At 55.0% G+C, this 19,151-nt stretch overlaps 1 protein-coding gene and 1 long non-coding RNA gene across 3 annotated transcripts; one reads left to right on the top strand and one right to left on the bottom strand.

The window, feature by feature from the left end:
- Positions 1-1,716: 1,716 nt before the first annotated feature.
- Positions 1,717-15,746, bottom strand: LOC130683565 (uncharacterized). The gene is made up of 3 exons (XR_008997359.1): positions 15,334-15,746; positions 2,086-2,140; positions 1,717-1,782 (listed from the first exon to the last, which is right to left on the bottom strand). It is a non-coding gene; the product is annotated as an uncharacterized LOC130683565 (long non-coding RNA).
- DLX4 (distal-less homeobox 4) lies at positions 8,246-14,331 on the top strand. Of its 2 annotated transcripts, XM_057501369.1 has the most exons (4): positions 8,246-8,805; positions 12,140-12,336; positions 12,750-12,970; positions 14,229-14,331. In XM_057501369.1, the coding sequence occupies exons 1-4, from the start codon at positions 8,541-8,543 to the stop codon at positions 14,314-14,316; spliced, it is 771 nt and encodes a 256-aa protein (XP_057357352.1). In that variant the 5' UTR covers positions 8,246-8,540; the 3' UTR covers positions 14,317-14,331. The 2 variants fall into 2 exon arrangements, with proteins under 2 accessions (XP_057357352.1, XP_036735707.2); XM_036879812.2 differs by lacking the exon at positions 14,229-14,331 and having other exon boundaries at positions 8,302-8,805; positions 12,750-13,966.
- Positions 15,747-19,151: the final 3,405 nt, after the last annotated feature.

Raw genomic sequence — 19,151 nt, 5'->3', positions numbered from 1 at the left:
ATTCATGTAAAATTCATCAACTGGTAAAAGTTAGCAGATATCAGTGATGAAACTGCAAGGGAAGCAGGGAAGTGATTAACATAAAAGCTGAGAAACCAAGGTGGAGGAGAGAATTATGATCCAGGAGGGTCACTCAGTGGGCCTGGGGAGCCAACTGGGAGATCCAGTTTATGTGTTCCTTAGCTCTGTGTGTGTGTGTATTTTAATTCACTCTTTGTTACATATATATATGTATATATTTCACAATATTAACATACAGAAATAGCCAAATTCAGTGTTAGATGGGCCCTAGTCTGATCTCCCACCATGCCATACAAAGACCCTGTACCTAGTAGCTGCTTATGAAGAGAGTACTGCATTGCAGAGGATCTTGAAGCAGCTGGAAGTGGGGTGCGTGGTCCAGCCAGATAGGAGGGGTGTGGCCCCAGGTCTGGAGACAAGAGCTCGCCTTCTCGCTGAAGTTCTTGATGACAGAGAGGATTAGAGGTGTCTTTCCCATGACTGTCTGGATACCTGAGGGTCAGTGATTCCCCAAATGGAGCCCCAGACTCCAGAATTAGCTTCCCCCTCCATCAGCCCAGCGTCAAACCACAGACTAGTAGAAAGAGCACTGAGTCAGAAGGCCTGGATTGGAAACCAGCTCTCTACACACTGACCAGATTTTCCCTGACAAGGTGCTTCGTGACATGACCCTCAGTGTCTTCAGCTATAAAATGGGGTTAATAAACCACCTACTTCACCAGTTGCTATGAGGCCTCAATGAAGATCTATGAGTGAAAATGCGTCAGGGAATGCCATGTGTGCTGTATACTTATGAATGTCACAGTACCCAGTTATTCTTCTTGCCTTCTTCCCACTGCCACCATTTTGCAAGGTGGAGTCAGAAAAGCCTTACCCTGATTTAGAAAGTCCCCAAAATTAGCTTAGTGTCCCAGGTCCTCTGGGCTTGTATCTTCTGAGCCTGAGCTTCAGGGTGATTCTAGGAGCAAGTTCCCCAAGTTGGAGGAAGCCCAGCTGGGGAGGTGGCATTCCAGGCGGCATGTCAGAGGGTGAGTCAGGGCTAAGGCGGCCCTCGCCCTCCCCTGGCTCTTGGCTCAGGGCCCAGGCTGGGTTGCTTTTATTTGCATACATCTGCATATATGCAAGTTTCACCTGTGTACTCTGGCAGAGCCCTGGGGAAAGACACCTGTACAGGGCATGGAGGGAAACCAGAGTGACTGGCTGCCTACTGGGGCATCCAGACCTGGAATCATCATCCATGGTCCATCTGCCTATCAATGCCTGAATCTGAACCAGACACATGGCTTCTTCCCCAGGCTCCTCTGCTTGCCTAAGCCAGGAACTTCAGAGTCATTCTTGCCTCTACCCTCTTCTGGTCCAGTCACCAGGCCCTGCAGAGTTTGTCTTTGAGCCGCCCTTCTAGCACTCCCCTCCTTTCCATTGCGTCTGCCACTAACCCATTGGGCCCTCCCTCCTCACTATTTGCAATGGCCTCCTCACTAGGCTCTCTGCCACCCACTCTTCCCTTCCCAGCCCACTCTGGTACCCGAGATGCTCTGGGGAAGCCTCTCAGCTCCCTCCCATCTAGGTCCTCTCTGCTGCCCACAGGCCTATTCTAAGCTCTCTGAGGCCCTCCCCACTGTTGGCTCTCCTGACATCTCAGCTCTCTCCCCACTTTCTTACCTTCCAACCAAGTGTGTAGGCCCTGCACACACCTTTTCTGTGCTTCAAGTCTCCTCAGCTGTAAAATGGGGGATAATAATAGTACTCCCTTGCAGGGCTCTGTGAAGATATCAATGAGGAAATGCGTGTGGAGCATTGTAACAAGACCACCATAGATATTGGCCATTGCTGCTATTATTCTCCTTCCACCATTCCCAGAGGGCCTTCCTCTCCTGGGGTCCCCTCTCCCTCCTCGGCCCTTCCCCTTGCCCTTGCTGAGTGGTACTTCCCCAGGTAAAACAACTCCGTGAAAGTGAAGAGGACAGCTGGCCTGGGCTCTAATTCTAGCTCTTAGGCAAGTTACTCAACCTTTTTGTGTCTCAATTTCCTCATCTGTAAAGAGGGGATAATATGGATACTTACCTCGTAGAATCCACGCAGTGAACGAAATGATGCAGGCAAGGGCTTAGGACAGTGCCTGGAACACAGAGAGCACTTAATAAGTGTTAGTTACTTTTATCATTATAATTGTGTTACCCAAAACACAGGGCCTCAGGTCACTGCTACTTCCCTTCTACCCCCAAAGGCTCCAGAAGGTTCCTTAGAGGTGTTCCCAGGAACAGTGCCTCCACCTGGATCCCCCTGTGTCTCAACCAGCCAGAGGATCACTACCTGGCCTTCCACCCACCCCTCTTTACTGTGAACAGCAACTGAAGCAGCCAGTAATGTGCTGGTTGTGGAGCAGGGGGCAGAGCTTTCCCTTCCTCACTAGTTCTGGGGTACATTACACCCAGAATTTGGGCTTGGGAGGGCTTTGTTTCCAGAGTTTGGGGGCCTTCCCTCAGCCAAGTTGGAACCTGGATAGGTGCTGGTCAACCCACAGGTTCAAGGGGTGAAGAAGCAAATTAGTCTGAGAAGATGGAAATGGGTAACTCAGTGCAGCGGAGGCCACGACCCACGCAGGGACCCCACCTCACCCTGCAAATACAAACTCTTCCCTGCCCACATCTGAGTCCCCCAGCCATTTCCAGGCACCAGGTGAACTTCCAGTGTGTGATCCTTTCCAATGGGAATTAATGAGGGTGCTGGACTGTGGAGGGCAGATGTGGGCCGGAGGGGGTGCATGAGCCACCTCCCTCTCCGTTATCAGACAGAGTGGGCCTGGGCCCCTTCTTGGTTTAGCACCCTGTCCCCATAACTAAGCAGGTAAGGGAGAGTTTGCAGGAGAGGGGAAGGGGGTGGGTGGAATCCTTACCTCTCACCCTCCCTGCAGTCTACTCTTTCCCCACACCAGGCCAGCTGCACCGTGGTGGTGGTTTTGTATTTGTGATTATTTTTCTCATTTGGGAGGCAAGGGAGTGCCGGTGCGTCTGTGGCGCCCACGTGGTGGTCCTGCTATCCTCCCCAAGGCAGTATTGCCTCATTCTCCTAGGTAAGCTCAGCAGAGGTAAGGCTGTCCCCTTTTCCCTGACTCCACAGCCAGTACTAGGATGCAGGACCCTACCTACCCTTTCCTGAGGGAAGAGAAAGAGTCCAAACTGCAAGGTCGGGAGTGAGAGGGTGCAACCAATAACCCCACCCGCACAGACCTCCCCCGAGTCTAAGGGTCCTGAGGGCCAGGCGTGAGCAATGTGTGTGTGTGTGTGCGCGCGCGCGCGCGTGCGTGGCGGGTGTATGCTGTGTGAGTTTTGTGTGTGTGATAAGGTTGCGCTGTGCTGTGGGTGTTGTGTGGTTGCCCGTGGAGTGTGGGCTGCCGGATTACCGGGCAGGTGTTTGCGGTGTGAGCCTGTGCTCTACGCTGGGTGCTCGCGCACAAACCCTCTTCGCGTGCCCGCAGGATGCACCATCCACTCCCCCACGTCCCACCTCGGCCTTCCGCCCGAAACCGGGCAACAGAGGCCTGGGCGGAACGCTCGAGTTCCCGTGCTAGGTTCTGGAAAAGTCTGAAGAACGAGGCAGAGCCGACTTCGTTCGGGGCGCAGCGAATTCGTTGCAACCGGGTGAGCCTCCCGCCAGGGTGCCGCGTTCTCCCGGCCCGGGGCGCGCGGGCCCACCACCTGACCCCGGCTCGGGGCTCGAGCTCCTCCATCAGGCCCGGCGGCCCGAGGCCGGGACCCCTGGCGCAGAACTCCCGCGGCCCCAGCCGGGGCTCCGGCCGCTCCCGCGCTCAGCCCGGACTCCACAGCCCGGACCAGGATGGAGCACCCGACACACCCTTTTCTGGGGAAAGAGAAACATTCCGAACTACAAAGCCGGGAGTCAGCCGCGTGGCTCCTGGCCGGGCAGGGCGTCGCCTCCAACGCACAGGAGCGCCCCACTTTTTGTTAACGTTTCTTTTTTTTTGGTGGGGTGAGGGTAGGTACTTGGTCCAAGACTGGTTCATAGTTTTGTTTTGTTTTTAACGTGTTTGGTGACTTCATGTATACGTATATGTTAAACGTCCCAGTCAATCCTAAAGGTAAGCCTTCTCCTGAAGAGGAGGCTGCAATTGGAAGTGGGTCAAAGACGCGGGGACAGCGTCGCTGAGGACCCATCGGGAGACCCTCACGCGGAGCCCGCGCGCTGAGAGCACCGGGATCTCCCCTCCGCCTCTCCCAGGGTTACCTGGACGATGAGGCGGGAACGCCAACCGCAGAGAAAATTCGGGCGAGCACGGAGGTGGGCGCAAATCCAAGGGCGCAGCCAGGCTAGCAGTGAGCTCAGTAACGAGCCCGCCGCCCCGCTTGCTCCAGCTCTCATTAACCGCTCGAGCAGAAAGAAAAGAGACATCATAACTCAAAATTTCAGAAAAAGTCAAATCGGAGTGTGTGTGGCGGGGCACGCAGACCTCTATAGACTGTGGGTTCCCCGGGCCTCGCCAGGTACCGGGGCTTTACCGCGCACCCAGCTTCGAGAAGGGAGGAATTCCACTCCCAACCCCCTGCCAAATTGAATTATTCACAATGTTTCCCCAAACCGAGTTAATACGAAAGACCCTCCAAAACGGATTTAACTTTCACTGAAAAGGGACAAATTAAACAAAAATTTCGTTTGGGGTAGATGGGTGCTATAGAGGAGAAAGGGCTTGATAATCCCGCGGGGGCCCCCGAGGGCCGAGTACTGGGGTAGCGGAGGAATCTCTGTTCCCCAGGGCAGATCCATACGGGTGCTGGGATGACTCTGCACCGGGCTACAGACCCCGGCGCCGGGCTGGAGTCGCAGACGCCCAGTCTTTGCTCAGGAGCGTGCCACCAGCGTGGTACCGAGGCCAGAGAGGACGCGGAGAACCCTGTGCACCCACCACGTGTTTGGAGTATTGGATCGTGAACCACCCGAAAGGGGCACTGGTTCGGATGAAGTTCTGTGCTTCAGGGGAGAGTCAGAACCATGGGTGACTAAAGCAAGGCTCACATCCCTACCGCCGCGAGCGCGTATTCTGCGCAAAGAAATCATTACGGGATTGGATGGGATTGATTGCCTTTGCCCGTCAACCGGCGCAGGGCCTGAGAACCACCGTGCACCGTGCAGATAATAAGGACCAGTCGCTGCGCCTCGGCAGGGACCACGGTGGTGCGCTGTCCCCCGACACGGGACCCACTGAGGCTTTCAGGGCGGCACTCCGGTGCTGGGGTTCTCCAAGCGGGCCCCTTTCCCTATGGCAGAGGACCTGTGTGATAAACATGGGAGAGCCACTTCTGGCTTTTGTGACAAGTCAGAGGCTGAGATACTGGTCGTGACAAGACAGTTGGGTTTTTGCCTGCCTGACTGCCCACCTTCCTCTCCTCCCACCCCTCCTCCTCCTCCTTCTCCTCAGTGTAATTTTTGCAATTCATTCTAAAGCAAAAATGACAAAGGCTTGGAGGTCTTATGTGCAGTCACCTCCTTGTGTCCCTCCTAACAGGAGACTCAGATGGGAAATGGCTGACCCAGGCTATCAGAGCCAGAGTGCAGGCTGAGCTGAAATGAGAATGCAGGCATTAAGCCAGCCCTCCCTCCCCTCTGATCAAACACATTACAGCCCTTCCTACCCCCCAACCCCTTTCCTGTCACCTCTCTAACCCAGGCCCTGAAGTTGGTGAGATGTGGCCTCATCCTTAGGGAGTCTGCATTCTGAGACCACAAGGTTTCCCAACCAGACACCCCAGGCCCACACCCTTCCATGTATGGAAAGAGAGCCCTGAAGTGCAAAGTGATGATTGGAGGGAGATGTCTCCCGGTTTGTAAACCAAGGATAATAGTACCTACTTCACAGGCTTTTTTGGTGAAGATGCACAGGGCCTGTGGTGTTGTGTTTCATAAATTCTAAAGGGCTGCAGAGTATTTCTCACCACTGCACGGGGGTGAGGATCCTGCATGAGTTCAGCAAAGACCCCTGAGATTTAGGAGAGGCTCTCTCTGTGAGTCTCCTGGCTTTGGAGAATGCCCAAAGTCAGCTGCAAGGGAGGCCTTCCAGAAAACCCCTGCCTACCTGCAGTTATGCTAGGTCTGGCACAGCAGGGACTCTGGGTACTTGGCTGGGCGGGTGGGTGGGGAGGGAGTATCTTCCTATCCCCCATCCTTTCAGGTATACCCCAAAAGCATCTCCTTTGTGAAACCTTCCCTGACAGCTAACCCCACTCCAAAGAGCACTTTCTTGCTTTGGTGCAAACCCCAGCCATGGCACTGTTCTGTGACTGTCTCCACCCAGAGGAAGATCGAGGTGGCAGAAAGGAAGGTTTGGAAGGATATATCCTTATAAATTCATAGCCCCAGCTCTCAGGAGGTGGTGGTACTGCTGGAGTTGTCTAAAGGCAGTCCCATGGGGAAACAGCTTTTCTCAACTGAGCAAAGCCCTTATACCCTGTTGGATGAGACCAAATGGATTCTACTCCAAGGAGGGTGCTCCCCTCCAGAGCCCCTTCTCCGGAAGCTCCAAGGCTTCAGGGTGGAGAGCTCAGAGCCAGGTACCAGAGGAGTGTTTTCTTAGAAAAACTCATCTCTATCCATTCCAGAGGGGAGTCCAGTTTGAAGCCAACTTACTTTTCCTGCCCCCAAACCCCTGAAAGGGTGGTTCGACCACTCCTGCATACTGCTTTGATCTTCCCGTTTATTCCAAGGAGGCCTGAGCCTGGCCACCCTCCAGTGCCTTCTCTTATTCTTCGGAGTCTCCCTCTTTCTCTGATTGTAGTCTTCTCCCACACCCACCCGCAATTCTAAGATTGCTGCTGTCACTCTGAGCCCTGACAATGTGAGCACACGTGTGTACAAATATGAATAAGCCCACCCCAACTGCATACTCAAGCAAGAAAGGGTATGTATATATGGGTGTGCTGGGATCTGTGAGGACTGGTGCATTTGGGGGTGTAACTGTCTCTCCCCTAACATGAAGCAGTTTAGATGTGTGTGGACAAGTAACTCTCATTAACTCTCATAGGGTGGATACACAGGCATAAACGCTTATAAGCTTGGATTTTCTGTATTTTTCAAGTGTCTCCATTGACAATTCTATTTGCTTAGCTGTGGGTCTGTGTAGGAGACAAATACAGTGCTTTAGTCCGGAACACTGCTATCCACCTTTCAGTATGTGGATATATATACATCACAACCTTTCTGTTCATGGTTGGAGGCTGTTAACATCGGTGTAGACATCTATGTGTTGGTATATGGGAGTACATATGTTGTACTTGAATTGCTTCTCTGTGTAATTGTGTATCTGTGGCCATAGATACTTGCATACGTGTATACAATATATAATATTTAGAAGCAGGTCCTGCACACGGGATGGAAATGCGGCCGCCCAGACGGCCCTGTTGGAGTTCCTTCGTCCTATGGGGAGCCATCAAACTGGATTCGCCTCCCACTCCCGGATTTTGTCTCGGTTCGTGCAAGGCTTCAGCCTCACGCGGTGCCAAGAAAGGCGAGGCGCCGCATGGGCAAAAGTCCAGACGGAGGATCCCTCCTGGGGCCTCGGGAGCCTGCAGGAGCTGCGATGTCGCAACCACACCGGGGCCCCTGCCGGAAGCGGAAGCTGGGAGGGGGCTCGGGGTGCGGCGAGGCGCAGTCGCGGCGGTCGCGGCGTGCCAGGCAGAGGGCGCCCCACGGGGGCGTGCTCGCCGCGCGCGTGCGGGGCAGGCTGGGCGCGGGGAGGTACCTCCCTGACCCAGCGTCTGTTTACCAACAAACTGCAGGCGCTGGGCAGCGACGCATTCCGACGTGTTGAATAAGCTGCCAGCGCGGGCTGTTTGGTCTCGACTTCGCTGCAGGTTCCGTGGCGGCGGGGTCAGAACCGCTGTGCACATCAGAGATTGCTGGGGAGCGCGCCACAGGTCCCTTGCGTCCCCGCAGCCGCTGGGCCCCCTCCACTGTGCTGCGCCTCTCGCCCCTCCAACTCCCTCGCATTCTGCCATTAGGGCCGAGGTTCCCAGACTGCCCAATCATCCCACCCCAGCACCGTTCTCGAAGACCCTGAGATAGCTGGGCCTGGATAGCTAGCTGGGCACAGCGCCTTCCCAGCTCCCGGTTCTGAATTTCCCTACCTCGGACTGCCCGGTGGGGCGGCCCGATCTCCAGCCTCAGTGAGGTCACCGCGTGCGGTAGCCAATCCGCAGCATCTAGGTGGGCGGATCTCCCGTCGGGTCCCGGGAACTGAACTCCAGAGCAAGATGAGGGGGGCCCCATGGATTTAGGGGGGAGGGGAAAAGCCATGGGGGAGTACCCCCTCGGAGCCCCCTTCCCAGGCGCGCGCTCTCCGCTGGAAGAGGCGCAGAGAGACATTTTCCGGGGATCTTAAGTGTGGGGGAGGCTGGCTGGGGGGCTCATCCGGCCCCAACGCCCGAGGCTCAGAAAAAATAGAGTTGGCGGAGAGAGCGGACTACGTGCCAAGCCATGGCCTAGACCCTTCGGCCCCGGCCCCGGCCGCAATGACCTCTTTGCCCTGCCCCCACCCTGGCCGAGACGTCTCCAAAGCCATCTTCCAGGACATCGCCCCCGTCGCATCAGTAGTGGCTGCCTATCCGCTTGGCCTGCCCCCGGCAACCGCAGTTGCCTCCGATTTGCCCTATTCTGGGCCGTACGGCCACCTCCTGCCCTACTCCTACACCGCGCCAGCGATCCCCGGAGACTCCTACCTGCCCTGCCAGCAACCTGCGGTGCCCTCTCAACCCTCCCAGCAGGAGCGCGAGGCAGGTAAGTGCGACCACCGCAGCTCTTCTCACCTCCGGGGTCCTGCTCCTGTGTGCCCCTAAACTTCTCCCTCGCCTGGTTGGGCGCAACTAGCGGGATCCAGATTCCACGGTTTCTGGGGACTGGGGAGACAGCAAAGAGAGGGCGGGAGACACTGGGAGGGCGAAGGCGGGGGCGAGTTAATCTAGGTCTCCTTTCAAGACCGACCTGGTTTCGACTTGCAGTTGTGTGAAGCTGGGAGACAGGGCTCCCTACCCCACCCCCTGGAGCAGCGGGGTTGTGTGTACCTACCTACATGTAAGGGAAAACTGAAACAATCCAGATGTGGGTGGGTGTGCCTAGCCCCTGCCCCAAATTCTTCCTTTCTTGCACTCCTCTTACCCATGTTGCCTCTCTCCCAATTTGTCTAGTCTTGGAAAGCAGTGCTCAAGCCTAAGTCAGATAACTAGAAATCGGGTCCCAGCGGGAGGGCAGTGCAACTGGGGGCTTATTCCAGGCCCTTCCACTCTTTTGGACGGTGCCTGAAAGTGCCCAAGATTCGAAGCTGGCTGGGCAGTATCTGGAGCTGGGACCCCACCACCCATTGTTCTAAGAATGTAGCCACAGGTGGGTCAGGCAGTCTGTCTTCGTGGACCCTGGCCACCTCAGCCTTCCAGCCAAAGAAGCAGGCCAATCCTGTCATCTGCATCCTTTGCCTTTGGGGTAGGTTAGGCCCCAGTTCCCATTGTCTGGAGCAACTCTGAGCTCCTGAAAAAGTGCTTACTGGAAAGCCTCAAAGAAGCCAAGAAGCTAGCCTACCTTCCTGGCCCTGGGCTTGCAGGGGCAGAACCCACGTGACACTATACATACATCTGTATTGGCTCCAGCTCAGATCTGCACCCCTGGACCCCCTGCACTCCCTGTCCCCACCTTATTACCCCACAATTGTCTTTAGCACGGTCTCCTCCAAGGATGCTCATCCACTGGGTGACTGCTGGAGTCAACCCAGAAATAAGATGTCTCCCTCCCTCCCCTGCCATTTCAACACATGCACTCATAAACCCTCAGACCCAGAAGTGACCCTAGAGATTTGGGAGTTCAACCTCCTTAATGTGCAGATGGGCAAACTGAGGCCCAGACAAGGGGTGTGCATGTTCCAAGGGCACAGTGTGTTTTTCTAGTAGGTTGGCCTTTGCAAATTGACTTCTATTGCAGGAGGCCAGAAAAGAGGATTTTAGGGAATTTCCTCAGCGTTCCCAAAAGTTAACTGCCTTCTGTGTGAGAACTGGGGCTGTCACTCCCAGGCTGCCGGGTCTGTCATCAGAGGAGGCAGTTGGGAGAGGAGATTTCTGCAAATAGTGTAGTTTCTACAAATGAATCCCTTGAACTCTTCCTTTCAGTCTATGCTGATATGGGATTGTGTGTGGTGGGAGGAGGATAAGGTAACCTTGTTCTTAATGGGGTTAGTATTTTCATCCCTGTCTTCCACAGCCCTTTGCTTGGTCTAAGGACAAGAGAGTGGAGAGTTTTGTTTTCTTTATGGCATTTCCCCCGTTCCAACGAAAACCACTGACGTCCTTAGACTAGAGGTAGCATTTTTCTCCTGAAACTGGTGGGTTTGCCCATTCTAGATAGAATGATCCGGGTGTGAGAGGTTTTGGGCCCTCCTCTGGCCCCTACCCCTGCCTCCGGGAGAGGTTTGGCTCCAGGAGAACTGCTGCCACCACCCCGTTGAGCAGGCGGGGCAGCGGCGCCTTTAGGGAGGCCGCTGGGCTCCATAAGCGCGACTAGGGCAGATCCAGTCGCGACTTGCAGTAACTGGTGTGGAGAAACGCAGCTGTCCGGGAAAGGCCTCGGAGGAGGGTCTGCTGGGCAAGTTGAGGCGCGGAGGGCTCTGAGAGTTCAGTCGCCAGGCTGCCACCCAGGCTCTGCCTCACCGTCTGAATTGCGCTGTCCACGCGGCCAGAGAGGCGCGGGTGGTCTCTCACCTGGGGCCTGCCTGTGAGCAGTGGGGTTGAAGCAGGGGAGGCCGGACAGGAGCAGACAGGAGAGGAAACCTAACAGTTTTTCTGGGAATTGGCCGGGGGAGGGGGTCGAGGCAGGCGGATCTATGAAGCCCAGAGCGCCAGAGGCCACGGGTGAGGGATGCGGGGGAGGAGGAGGCCACCAGTCACTGCGGCGGGCCAAGGGCGGGGAACCTGACTTGTGTGGGGTGAGCCCGACTGGAGGAAGAAGGAGGTGCGCAGGTGTGGATGCCGCGTCTGGGCACCAGGGCCAAGGGCTCTCTCGGCTGAAGCGGCCCGGCAGACCCGCGTGGAATGCAGCAAACGTTGCTCCAAGCCCTGGGGCCCTACGGCCGCTTTGTCCACCCTAGCACTGCCATCTCCATGGAATGGTCCTGGGTGTCCCCATGGAGTAGCGCAGGTTACTCCTCCCCCCATGCTAGGCCCGGGCTGTCCTCTGGCCAAGATTCCTTGAAAGGCTGGACCCGAGGACAAGCCGTGAACGGATCTCCCGCAGCGGCACCGCGGTACGATCCGGGAGCTGCCCGGAGGGTCTGCTTCCTTTCCAAACCCTGGTTACCTTTCCTGTCAGCCGGGTCCCCTCTGTGAGCGCGGCAGGGCAGAGGAAAGAGGCTGCCCTACGCCCACTGGGCTTCTAGGGTCCCTGAAAGCCGTCTCCCCTAGCGAGCCGGCGGTGGAGAAGGGGAGAGATTGTCACTTTCCTGCAGGCTGTGCCGGGGAGCGGGGAGGGGTGGCGCCTTACAATAGAAGAGACGATGGCAAACCCTGGCAGTACTTTCCACACTAAGATCCTGGGAGGGGGGCTCATCTTGGTGTTCAAGGCCCGCTGCGCCGGCCCTCTGGCCCTCCGACCCACCCTTTTTCCGGCAGCGGCGAGACTGCTACGCCAACCCTGTCTCTGTCCTCTGAGCATTGCTTTGGAGTTCCCTCCGCCTGGAATGCCCTTCCCCCGTCAGCTCCAGGCCTCAGCCCAGCCCTCCACCGAGCTTTTCCGCCCGCCCCACCCAGAGCCGGCGCCGCCGCACCCTGCTGAACTCTGACCTCCCGCCGCAGGCGCCGCCCGTACCCTCGGTCGGCCCTTCCTGGGGTCACGGGACTCCTAAGAGTGGGAGCGCCCCGAGGGCAAGAACTGCGTTTTGTACCACCTGCCGCACAGTAGACGTGAATGTGGTGTTTGAAAGGAGCGCGGAACGCGAGGTAGAGAAGGGCCGAGCCGGTGCTCGAGTGTTTTGCTAATCCGAAACCAGCACGCAAACGAGATGCAAACGAGCCTCCGAACCTGCGCGTCCGACCTTCCCAGCATCCCACGCACACCGTCTTGTGCTGCCCCCCAGATTCAGAGAAGCGGCCTCCTTCCCCGGAGCCTTCAGAGCAGTGCCCGCAGGCCCCGACCAAGAAGCTCCGCAAGCCCCGGACCATCTACTCGAGCCTGCAGCTGCAGCACCTCAACCAGCGGTTCCAGCACACGCAGTACCTGGCACTGCCCGAGAGGGCCCAGCTGGCCGCGCAGCTCGGCCTCACCCAGACCCAGGTGGGCCAGTCCCAGTTTCCTAAGCACTAACCTTCCCCATATGTGTTCTCTGGAAACTCCCCCTCCAGGTGTGAATGACCAGTTCCCCTAACCCTGTTTGTTGTCCAAGTTCTCCAGGGTGTGTTCAGAGTTGGCCCCCAGTAACTGTTAGAGGAGTGTGTTAAAAGGTATGTGTTGGGGAGAGAGGGTAGATTCAGGTACAGGAGGGTCCCTGGATCAGGAGAATTGGATACCAATTCAGAGGGAGGAAGCCAGGGCACTTCAGGAGCTATGGAGGACTGCAGCAAACGTTCCCAACCTCGCTCTTCTCCCAGGACTTCCCTCTTACCTCAGAGTCTCTTTCCTTTGGTCACACTTTGTCACACATATACTCCTGCTGATCTTACATTCTTTCCCCCCTTTTCTCCCCAAAGGTAAAGATCTGGTTTCAGAACAAACGCTCCAAATACAAGAAGCTCCTGAAGCAGAACTCTGGGGGGCAAGAAGGGAACTTCTCTGGGAGGCCCCCCTCCCTGTCTCCCTGCGCCCCACTGCTTCCAACCCTCTGGGATCTGCCCACCAGTGGCTATGGCAACAGCTTTGGAACCTGGTATCAGCATCACTCCGCAGATGTCCTGGCTCCAGCTCAGATGATGTGAGTCGGGAGGGGTGGGCCAGGCCCTAGTCTTCCTACAAAGCCAGCACCCAGCTCACCTACACCCCTTCCAGGCCCAGAGAACATCAGCTCCAGATGGGTTATCTCAGGAGGACAAGAAGCTAAAGGAGAAAAAGGATGGGGTGAAGTCCTGTCCCCTATGCCCCATAACCCAAACAGCCTAATCCAAGCCTTTGGTCTTAACCACTGCCCCCCAACCACCACTACCACGAGCTGGACACCTGCCCTCCAGCTTGTCAGTGGTTCTGGAAGAGAGTCACTGACTGGAGCTCAGACTGCTCCAAGATCTCCAAGTCTTGCCACCCCTTCCTTGAAAGGACTGCAGTCCTACCACAGCCTGGGTCAAAACCAGCAGGAAACACTGAGTATTTTTTCTCTTTGTGTGCCTTGGGCCTTACCCAGCCCTTTTGCAAGCAAGGGCAGGAGTGAAATGGGCATCCACAGTCTTCAAGTTGATCACTGTTAGCTCGGACACAGATTTTTTGTGAAGGAAAGATTGGCCCCGTAACTGATTCACCTATTCCCCATCCTTTACAGTAGCAGGAATGCTGAAAATGTGGAGTTTATGGATCTATGGGTAGTTTACGCTCTCTCCCTAAGAAAGCCCTCTACCCCTTATCTACTCATTTTAAGTAAATAGTGTATCCAATTATCCATATAATTCAACGGGTATTTATGAAGAGCCCATCCCCTCCTGTTCCCCACCCCTGGAGCCTAGCAACCACACATGTACATACTTTTGGGAACCCAATAAGGTAACACTTTCGGAAGAAGGGGACAAACAGGCTCCCTGGATGACTGTAAGTAGGGACACCCCCAAATAGGTGAGGTGGGCCTGGCAGTTCAGCTTCTCACAGCTGTCTTTGTCCAAAGAAAGTGCTCATATTTATATAACCAATCTGACAAGCATCCCCCAAGCTCTTACCATCTCCCATACCATGAGCTTCCAGAGATTAAAGTTCTTACAAAAACCTGGTTCCTGGCTGTGAAGTATGTTTGTTTCCTGATTTTAGGGTGTGGGAGATACTCATCTCTCTTCTCTGCCATCTGACTCTTCTAGCACTGAATGAACCAGAGGACTGGATCCTAGTTTTGCCTCTACCACTAACTAGTGCTGTGGTTCTAGCTCTGGAATGTTCTAATGGCCATTTTCATATGCTCCTGTATGAAACTGGAAGATGCTAATGCTGGGAGTGACCAAAGTCTGAGTGATCCTCACCGGCAAATTCTCTCCTAGCCCAGTTCTGGAGGAAGCCAGGCACCTTACAGCCCCCTGTGACGCACTTTCAGCCCCTGCTCACCTTCTGAGAGGACATACCCGCTGAGCCAGCCCACTCCCCTCAGTGTGCTCCTTGGGGTGGAAAGGCCCCAGCCTGCGTAGGGGGAGGAGGAGGAGAAGCAAATCCCAAAGGAACTGGACTTCTGCTCCATCCAGCCAACATCTGTAGAGCCTCTGCTTTGTGTTAGATCCTGGGGATACCAAGCTGACTGAGGCAGACCCTGTGGGCTAATGAGGGAACCAGACACATGCCCAGCCACGTGTGCAGTATGTGCCAGGCTAAGGGGAGTGCAGAGGGCAGAGCTCACATGGGGGCTTGAACTCAGCCTGAACCCAGCAGTAGGTTCATGGCTGTTGCATCCTGCCCCACACAGTGGGCAGCCTCAGGGAAGCTGAGGACAGGGCCCAATAATTCAGGGAATCCAGCTCAGCCTGGCCTGAGGGATTGGGGGAGGGGACTCCAGTTCACGGCAAAAAGCTCCCAAGACAATCTTCTGGCTTACTGTATAACCCTGTTTCCCAGTGCTGCAAACTGGGGCTGCCCCAGCCTGAAAAGCTCACTAAGGCCTACTGGCCAGAGAGGCCCAAATTGGGGTCTCCTGTAGAATACAGCTGGTACAGAGGTCAATGGAAGCCCCGACCTACCTCCAGAGACCGGCAATCAGTCCCTCAGTGGCCACCCAGACTACCCAAAACACATATGAAGTTCTCCTGGGGATGGCAAATGGCATGGGGTGGGCCAAAGCCAAGATCCGGGAGCAGCAAGGATGATGTGCTAAGGGCAGAAACCTCCTCTTTCTCTGCACTGACACATCATCCCCTGTCCTAGCCTCGGGGGGGTGGCACCAGCTCTCAGTGGCCCTGGCCCCTCCTCTGGGAGGTCTCCTCTGAGACCACAGGCCCTGGGGCGGCTGTTCCTCCCACTGCAGGTAGCACACTCCTCTTTCCACAGACCTGAGATAAGATCTACCGCCCCAACTCGGAAAGCCTCCAAAGGCGAGATTAATTGGACAGCCCAACACGAGTCACATCATTAAAACAACAGCCCAGGTTGTAAAGTTACATTGCAAGAGAAGTGTAATTATTCTCCCAGCCAGAGGCTTGCTGAGCTGACAGCATCTCCCCTTCCCTATGCCTTCCATCCGACCTTCCTGGGGTAATTGGAGTCCTTGTCCACTTGCCGGCTGGTCCAGTTTCCCAGGGCCCCTGGGTGATGATGGGATTGGAACCCCAGTGGAGGAGGTGCCCCATTCCTCCCCTCCAAGCCATCTACACTGTAGAAGGGAGACCTGTAGCTTCTTCCCCTAAGGACTGCCCTCTGGGAATACTGGCTCAGTAAGGGAAGAGGGGACAAGATTGTGTGGTTAAGAATGAGGGCTTTGCCCTCCAGATTCCCATCTCTGCTATCTGACTTTTGGAAGGGTATTTAACCTCTCTCTGAGCCTCATTTTCCTCCCTCTAAGATGGGAACACTAATAGGGCCTGCTTCACAGTGTGGTTATGATGATGAAATGAGATAGTGCTTGTAACATGCTTGACAGTGCCTGGAACATAGTAAGCACTTAATAAATGGCATTTATAGCTGCGGTGTGATTATCAGCGAGGAGGGGTCATAGCAAGGGTGAGTTCACACTGCCACTGCCATCCATTCACCTTCCGCCTCTGGCCAATCTGCCTCCTGAGGGTAGGGAGGAGGAATGGGGCTGGAGCCTAAAGAACCCCACACAGTCCTGGCCACCCCGAGGCTAGGACAGGGGATGGTATGTCGGTGTGGAGAAAGAGGAGGTTTCTGCTCCTGGCACCATCATTCCTTGCTTCTCCCAGATCTTGGCTTTGGCCTGCCCCATGCCATTTGCCATTCCCAGGAGAACTTCCATGTGTGTTTGGGGAGTCTGAGTGGCCACTGAGGGCCCATTTGGGAGCAGGACACAGGCAAGGTCCCAAATGCAAAAGAGCTGGCAGCAGTGGGTGTCTGAAATCAGCTGAGACTAGAACATGGGAACAGAGAGTCCGGGACACAGTCTTTTACCTTCAAGGGTCTCAGCCACAGGAAACCTGACTTGGGGCTTCCCTTCCCTCTCCCTGTGCTATTTTAAGACATGCCCCCCATCTTCTCCCCCAACAAAATGAGATTCAATTAATTCAATTAAAGCAATTTTGGGAGCAGCTCCTGAAGTCTTTCAATGTGAGATAATTACAAGTAATTTGCTGCTGTGAAGAGAAAAAGGGCACACGGGGTCTGGGGGAAAGGACGTAGCCCCCTCCCCACCAAATGCACACAGACCAGAAGGATTCCACACCGCAATCTTAACTGCCCTCCCATTGGCCAAATTACTTGCAGGTGGGAAGAGGGGAGAATGTGGTGGTGGGAGGGAGCTGGGAAGACACTGAGTGACAGACGGCCCCTCCCCCACCCCAAATCCTCTCTGCAAGGTGGGGGTGGGGAGCTGGTTGTTCCCCGACAAAATGTCTGCATAGCCCTAACAGCTGATTACTCAGCTCCAAACCTCATTTGAGTTTGGATGCCTGGACTTGCCTCTGGGATTGTGTCCAGAGTCACTGGAATGTTATCCGGGTAGATGAGGCCTGTGTAGACGGGGCTTGTAGATCGTGGATTTCCCCAGAACTTACATTCGATGTGGGTAGAGAGGGGAAAGGCCAGAGAAGGCATCCACTGACTTCCTGTTTCCAACAGAGTGATGAGACACTCTCTCCTCCCCTCATCTCACGCTTTCTAGTGCTGCCTGGCGTCTAATCTCAATTCCTTCCATTGTGGTGGTGGCAAATCTCCTCTCAACTTTCTGTCCTCAGGGCCGCTGAAGCCTCTGCCTTCAGAAAAGCATCCCCCACCTCAAGGCACCTGGAGTAACTCTTTCCTTGCCAGGGCTCATTTGGCCTGGGAGGAGGTGGGAGGGGGCTGGTAATGGAGCAGACAGAATCAGAGGTAGAAGCCAGGAGGCAGGCGCAGAGACAAAAGTGGCTTCAGGCCTCTGCCAACACCACTCTAAACCCTGCCCATGAGGTAGCTGGTTTTCAAGGGTCTAGGGTACCTGGGAGGCCCTGTTCCAGGCGGCAAGTAATGGTTTTAATAATAATGATGGAAAAGAAAAATTCACTGACCCCAAAGAATTTCTTTCTTACCTTCCTTTCCCTCTCATGCTCTCGCCTTGCTTCTCCCATTCCAAGGAGGGAAGAGGAGGGGCTCCTTCAGCTCCATTTTCTCCCCATCCAACCCTTGCCCCATCCCTTCTCTGAGAAACTTGGTGGTTGGACCTGCGGGAGCCAGGGAGTCCCTGGCAACTGCTGACTGCTCTCTCTCTTAACCGTCCATGTCAAAAAAATCTTAGGGAGGGAGAAATGGCCACCCCTCCATGCCTCCCCTTCCCCCTTTCCTGGTCTGTTCAGATTGGTTCAAAAGGGGGAACTTTTCCACCCCAAACTTCAAAATACAAAGGCCCCAGACAAATACGTGGAGACAGGTGGATGCAGGGTCCCAGGCACAGGGACCTTAAGGGCACACACACATGTGTGTGTGCACACACAGGCAGGCAGACACACACAACAGCATACATACATGAAGTGGGCAAAGCCACACCGAGACATATGAGCACATGTGCATGAAGCTTTCCCATGGCTATACGTGGACATATACAGAGAAATACACACACACACAGGTTATATACTCACAGAGAGAAGCACAGCACACAGGAATGAACCAAGAAGATGCACAGGGACTTAAGCATATGCAGAAACAGACTGAAACATACCCAGGAATACAAAGATGGTCTTCCCTGTGTGGGACTGTGGGCGGGGCAGCCAGGGAGGATTGGTCTCTTTGTCTCTCTCTATCTCTCCCTTCTCCCACCCCTTTTCCATCTCCTATTTTCTGGGAATATTTTCCCTGGTGAGCAGCTGGGGAGGGAGACCGAATGGCCACAGAAACTCAATAATTTTATTACGACTTTATTTTCTTTGTTCCCTGAAGCCTTGTCTCCTTCCTTTCCCTGTCTAGGCAAGAGCTCCCATCCCAGCCCTTCCTGGCACATCCCACAGCTCCCAGACATGGCCATCAATTCTAGCCATGGCGCAGGCACCCAAGCTCTGTCTTCTCAGGTGTCCCCACTGATCTCTCTGCTCCCTTGCCCTGACAGCAACTAGCCCAGGGAGGGAGGAAGGGGACCTGGGATTACAAGGTGAGGGGGAAAGCACTGCCCTGCTGGTACTTGCTGTGTGACTTTGGACAAGTTACATACTCTCTCTGAAGCTGATTATTCTCTTGCCAAATCCTGAGTTGATGCAGGTCTACCACAACTTTCCACCCCGGCCTGGAGTTTTTGTAAGGCAGAGCCAGTCTCCCATCAGAACGGAGGCTATTCTTGCACAGGGCTTTGCTTCCCCCAATAGAGCACATGCATTCTGCAGCTCTTTCCAGCTCCATAGCTTGATGACTCTAAGGTACTCAGCCCCATTGGCATCCTGGGGAACATGTCTGGCCAGCCCAGGAAGGGAAAGGATTGGCCCCAAGCTTCTTCCAAACATCAAGGATTCTGATTCAACTCTTCACAGTTCCAGGCCTTCAGCCTCTCTGGCCCCAAAATGGAGAGATTACTTCATTTCCAGGGGAGGGAGCCACTCTCTGTGGAATATATGTGGAATATATTCCTCTCAGCTTCATCCGAACCATCCCCTTTCAGAATTCAGTTGCATTTGGGGTCAGACTGAAGGAAGACTCTTTGGCCAGCGTGAGGAATTCCACGCTGGCCTGTGTCCCCCACCCTCTTAGCTTCCCCACTTCAAGCTGATAAATAACATACAGGCCAAGTCACATGGCTGGGAGCATGGAGTTTAAACTGTCTGACTTAGATCACGAGGGTCCCTGGG

Source organism: Manis pentadactyla, chromosome 4 (assembly GCF_030020395.1).
Source record: "Manis pentadactyla isolate mManPen7 chromosome 4, mManPen7.hap1, whole genome shotgun sequence".
In the NCBI taxonomy this organism is placed as follows: domain Eukaryota; kingdom Metazoa; phylum Chordata; class Mammalia; order Pholidota; family Manidae; genus Manis; species Manis pentadactyla.
The sequence above is the reverse complement of the archived record's forward strand: the minus strand, read 5'-3'. Positions and strand labels throughout refer to the sequence as shown.

What these genes read in the sequence shown, in the direction of transcription:
- DLX4 (XM_057501369.1), top strand. Translation starts at nt 8,541, where the DNA reads ATGACCTCTTTGCCCTGCCCCCACCCTGGCCGAGACGTCTCCAAAGCC. An exon ending in CCAGCAGGAGCGCGAGGCAG is followed by an intron (nt 8,806 to 12,139) that starts GTAAGTGCGACC and finishes GCTGCCCCCCAG; the next exon opens with ATTCAGAGAAGCGGCCTCCT. An exon ending in TCGGCCTCACCCAGACCCAG is followed by an intron (nt 12,337 to 12,749) that starts GTGGGCCAGTCC and finishes TTCTCCCCAAAG; the next exon opens with GTAAAGATCTGGTTTCAGAA.